This window comes from Notothenia coriiceps, unplaced genomic scaffold, assembly GCF_000735185.1.
Source record: "Notothenia coriiceps isolate Sejong01 unplaced genomic scaffold, NC01 NC01_scaffold00000339, whole genome shotgun sequence".
Taxonomy (NCBI): Eukaryota; Metazoa; Chordata; class Actinopteri; order Perciformes; family Nototheniidae; genus Notothenia; species Notothenia coriiceps.
The window spans coordinates 14,391,261-14,396,898 of NW_011333040.1; the positions used below are offsets into that span (position 1 = coordinate 14,391,261).

The 5,638-nt window shown below is 39.6% G+C and overlaps 1 protein-coding gene across 1 annotated transcript in view; it reads right to left on the reverse strand.

The window, feature by feature from the left end:
- The window catches only part of LOC104951364 (hydrocephalus-inducing protein-like), a 21,521-nt gene that overhangs the window by 5,215 nt on the left and 10,668 nt on the right, over positions 1-5,638 (reverse strand). The window contains exon 3 of the mRNA XM_010778006.1: positions 962-1,159. Coding sequence (XP_010776308.1) covers positions 962-1,159 — 198 coding nt within the window. The remainder of the gene's footprint in view (positions 1-961; positions 1,160-5,638) is intronic.

A 5,638-nucleotide genomic window follows, 5' to 3' on the forward strand; every position in this document is an offset into this window, starting at 1 on the left:
GGGGGGGGGGGGGGGAGTGTGTGGGAGAGAAACTTTGGGATTGTAGCCTTTGCAGACCATTTACATGCACAAAGAGATAATACTACAGGTAAGGGAGAACCCCGAAAGCATTATAGGGTTTCTTTGAACAATTACATTTTTGCAACGATCTCTGACAGCCAATCATCCTATACCGTCAGACTTCCAACCTGATCTCCTCTCTTTGCACACCTTTTCATTTCAGACATATAGATGCGGCCCTCTTACAACCATTCCACCCCCAGTGCCAAGATTAAGCTCATTAGAAGTCCACTCCTGATCTTCAGCAACCTCTTCCTTAATACCCAGGGGGGGGGGGGTTCTTATTCTATTTAAGGCTGCACCTCCCCCTCAAGATATATGATATCATGGTGGGGTCTAATCCCCAAAGACTATTCACATTTCCATCGTCTTGTGCACATGGAACATTTCTCTGCTGCTTAACCCCTAAATGGTTTATGTATCCTGGGGGATACAGTCATTTGAAAGGCTGTGTCCAGGTGTAAAATGGGTGTAATACCAGTGTAATTATAGTGTATTTGTATCATGGGTATATTATTGGTGAAGTATACAGGTGTAATAATGGTGTAACATGGGTGTAATAGTGGTGTATTAATTTGTAATGTTGGTGTAACAACAGTGTAATATGGGTGTAAAAACGTTGTAATATGGGTGTAAAAACGTTGTAATATGGGTGTAATAACAGTGTGTCATGGGTGCAATAATAGTGTAACATGGGTATAATAAGGGTGTAATACAGGTATAAAAATGGTGTCGCGGGTGTAATCCGGGTGCAATAGGGGTGTATTCTATATTTTATATGGGTGTAATCAAAGTGTTATATGTGTATACCTGAATGTAGAAAATAGCAATCAATGAATTTTCCAAAATACTTATATGTGATTGTCCCTTAAGGGTTGAAAGAGCCCAAAGATGAACTCACCTCAGTGGGAGTGACCATGGGTTGCCCTGGTCTCACTTCCTGTCCGTTCTCAGTTTGCTCCTCTACCAGGGCCTTCTTCTGTCCTGCCTCCTCACCTGCCTCCCCATCCTCCCTTTTGGGGTATATGATGTTAAATGTGAAGCCCATCCTGCCAGTGTTCCTCAGCGTCACGTCCGCCTCCCCTTTGTGATCAAACAGCTGGAGAAGAAAACACTGCTTTTTAAACTGTCAGCAGTTTTATTCTCATTGAAAAGAATGTGAATCAGCTTTATGCTAAACAGAAGGATTTGGTCAAACCATGCCCCCTAGTGTCTTTAAGGCTGTGTATAGAGGTGACAATGCAGGAAAAAAAGCTTTCTAAAGAAGCATGCAAGATGATGGCCTCAGTTTGAACTCTGCGGTTCATGATAATAATTATCATGACAATATATTCATAAAGAAAATTAACAGAAGATAAGGAGAACAATGACATTTGTATTTAAAGCGTTAAAAGTGAAAGAAAGTAAGACACAGAGAGATGACAAGAAAAGCGATTTCAAAGAGTGTCACTTGGGCATGCATGAAGGGGAGTTGTTTCAGTATTTGATTTATATCAACAAATCTAATTGACCACAAGAGAAGAACACAGGGCAACAGGGATGGAGAGAGACAACAATAGAGAAAAGAAAGCAGGAGAAATAATAGTGATGAAGGGACAGGAAGGTCAGTGAGATGTTCTGCTGAATCGCTCATTTCAACTAAATCAAAAATCAATATGTCCTTGTTTTGAATATCAATGATAGCCGGTCCCAACGGTTTGCATACTTAAAGAGGGATTGGGAGCACAAAAGACCAAAGTGGGAAAAACTAAGCAGTGACATTCAGATTTAATGTGATCCCTCTCACCTTCTTTTGTCTAGTGAGTGAAATAAACCTTTACATAACCTTTAATAAACGTCTTTATACAATGTGCATCCTAATGATCCTTATACACCCTCAGCATTAGATTATCTGATCATAAAAAGTAATGGGAAAGAAATGACATCCTAGTGAAAACACTAACAGTAAGCAAAAGCTAATGATCATGAAACAAACTGTAAATGCAGCAAACACATCTTCATCTGCAATTACTAACACATCTGTCATTGTACCCCCAGGCCTGTCATTTTGAAAATGTTGGAATGCATCACAGCCAAAGATTTGTCATTAGATTTGTATGAAGTATAATCTGTCACACACGGATGAGCAAACAGATGGCCAAAGAAGAACAAGGATAAGAAAGGCAGGGTGACAGTACATCAAGATGGGGAATTAACACAAGATAATGTAGCTTAAAACAAAGGAGAGTTTCACATCACGGCCACTATCCTAGCGTTAAAGGGGCCCTGCTCATTTTCAGGTTCATATTTGGATTTGTGCCTCTACTGCAACATTTCATATACTTTCATTTACTGTCACAGTTACGACTGGTATTATGTTTACCACCCTCTGTCTGAAACAAAATCCCAGTCTGCTCTGATTGGTTAGCTGGCCTGCTCCGTTATGATTGGTCAACAGCTTAAAGATGTCCCGCGGCTCCGCCCCTTAACACTGTACAATGTGTTGGAGAACTCTCCAATAGAAACAAGAGCTTGTATCGGTTAGGGTCATCTGAATAAAAGTGCTTTATCGTTGGATAAGCAGCTTCATTTGGAACATTAGCAAGGACAAATGTTTAATGCTACTGACTAGGAAACAGATGTTTAACACAACAGTCACTGAAGATAATGGTCCAATTCCAAGATGAATCTTACACCCTCATACTATAACTGGGATGAACTCGCCTATGAAACTATGCTTTCTGCTGGAAAAAGAACATAGTTTTGTAAAAATGAAATCCGGTTTTTAAAAACTCTTTGTGTCAAATCTGATGTTAATGAGCTACTTGTTGGAGGGTTTAATAACTCCCTCTCCACACTAGTTGATTTGGAATGGCACTTAATGTAGGGGTTGGCTTGGTAATTTATACCTGGCCACTAAATCAATCTATATATATATGCCATTAATAACTGTGTAATTTATACCTGGCTGCTAAACCCTTGTTACTGTTACAAGGTATGTATCTTGTATTTTACGCGTCGATGAAGGCCCAAAATCGTGCGCGTGACACCCGGGGATATTGTTGTCTCGGTCGGTCGATTGGTTAGCTTGTCAGACGCCGAGAACGCGAAAAGTCTGTCTCCCCACTTTCTCCGAACGACGTCGTGTCCGTCATACTCTGTCGTTATTTCTCGAAAAACTTGTAACTTCGTACATTTGTACAGCGACATCTCCGTGTTTACTGTTTATACTTGGAGTTTGTAAACTTATTATACATATTGCTCTCGTTAGAGATTGTAATTACGTGCGGTATATTGCAGTAATAGCGGTACGTTTTGTCTTTGGAACGCTATGAAAGGTTACTGTTTACTGTTACACCGACCTTCGTTTCTTTTGTCCTATCTTTATCTTGTATCCTCGGGCTCCGTTAAACCACGTGTATATTTGTTATATACGAAATACGAGTAAAACCGCACAACCAACGCATACACAATGAGATGATGGAGATCATAAGAAACCTCCGAAAGTTAAGAGAACCTTCTGTCAAAGTATCATAAACATAACGGAGCATATTAATCAAACCGGGGACAAACAATAGGTAAACCTCAGACCAATGCGTCGGATCCACAGCAACACGCCTTTTATGTTGAGTCATATGAAGTACCTACAATAACCGAAATAATAATAAAACGGAAGTGTCCCCTGTGTCTCCGTACACCTCTTTCTCTTCCTCGGTCTCGGTTAGGTCTTTTAGGCGTGACCTCTTCCGTCCTCAAGGAGATCGCTGCGCAAGAGCCACGTGAGAAAGCCAAGGGAGCCCGGTGTCCGGAAGACGGTCTACTTCTCTCGACGTTTGTCGCGGGACACCCGGGCACCTTCTCCATCCGTTACGGGAGTACAACATTGTTTATTACCAAAGAGGACTCTAAAAAGTCAACAGTCCCTACCAGTCGTCGGCCCACCGGATCAAGTAAGGGAAAGAGATATGAGCAGAGACGGCCCTCCTTCTTTGTAATTTAAATGGTCACCACATTACATTAATCGCATTAAATGAGTTTAAACATTAATTCATTTTACAAGCTCCATGAAATGGACTCAGAAAAAAACAATACGATTGAAGTATGATGAGAAGAGAGTAAAGGCTCCGGTTATAGGTAATTATAATGAAGTGATGTAAGAATTTGTCGAAATCAAAGAAAATGTCTAAGTCTAGAATCGATTATGTTTTCATTTTGTAGTATTATAATTTATTTGTAACTGTTTATATGTCACACAACATGTTCGAGGAGTCGAGATGTTGATATCACCGCGAAAGAGGAAACGTAAATTGGGACTGTGCGAAACAGATCAAACCACCCACAAGACTTTACGCGCGGTACATACCGTATTGTTCTTAAAGATATGAACCCCGTGAAATCCTATAAAACTTCGGTTAAATTTTACACATGGTCGTATAAAAACTTACGTACGTAATAAGAACTTGTCTCATAAAATTTTACAAACATAACAATGAAATTGAATCGAATTTTTAGCATAAGATGTGCCGTGTAGAACGGTAATTTTGAGGTACACCCTCTAAAAGAGAAGACAACGAGTGGAACGTCTTATAGAAAGATGAGAGCAATATGGAAACTATATTATGTTACAGCTCTTAAAGTAAGACTTCAGATTTTCTCGCAGTAGTAACACATAAAGGAGTAAATATTGTGACGGACGGATTTCACCTGACTTGGTCCGTTCTGTACAGGTCGGTGGTTTTGTGTCGAATTACGAAAATTGTGTAAGTTTTTAGTCTTTTGTCTGGAGAAGGAGAGCATTGAGTAACTGTTTCTCAATATCCTAGTTCAGGGTTTTTTTTTTGAAGGGAAAAGCCCCTCCCAGTGATAACCGTCTTAGAAATAGAATAATAGCATTCAAGTGAAAAAAATGCAGAAACACAGACATCCTACAAGCTATAGAACGGCTATATGCCAGTAACGTTGGACCCCTTTGTCGTCGTCCAGCAAAAGAGAAAAATGCCGGTGCTTTTACAGTCGTCTCTCCACCACCGTGCGACGGTTACACCTCCTACCCGGTTGCATACTTCACTTTGAGTCCCCTCTTCGAAGCCACTATCGATGTAGGACTGAGATGTGTATAACTAAACCAGACGTCATACAATAGGACGTGTCAAGAGGTAATTAGATGTATATAGAGTAGAATAGGATTGGTCGAGGTTGTTAGTCTTAGCCTAGTCTTATGGGAAACTATCAGGGTCGTCTCCCCTTTAAAACGTCGCAATGTCGTCCTTTCTCGGTGTCTGCGAATCACAAGTCTTGTTGATTTCATGATTCAATGTTTTATTATTTGTTTGTTGTGTTGTTATACAATATATTACAATGATTCAAATATTATAATATTTTATACGTTTTTTTCTATTTTTGATTTTTTCAATGTCATTAAAAGTTTTTATGTACTAGTTTTTGTTTAGTTTAGAAGCTTAGTTTAGGAACATCGACAATAATCCGTCGGACATATATAATGTCCAATAATTTCCTACCGTATACATATATTTCATATAAACGTGTATTTCGTGTATACGTGTATCAAACTGCCATCCAAAAATTGTCGTCGTTCAAT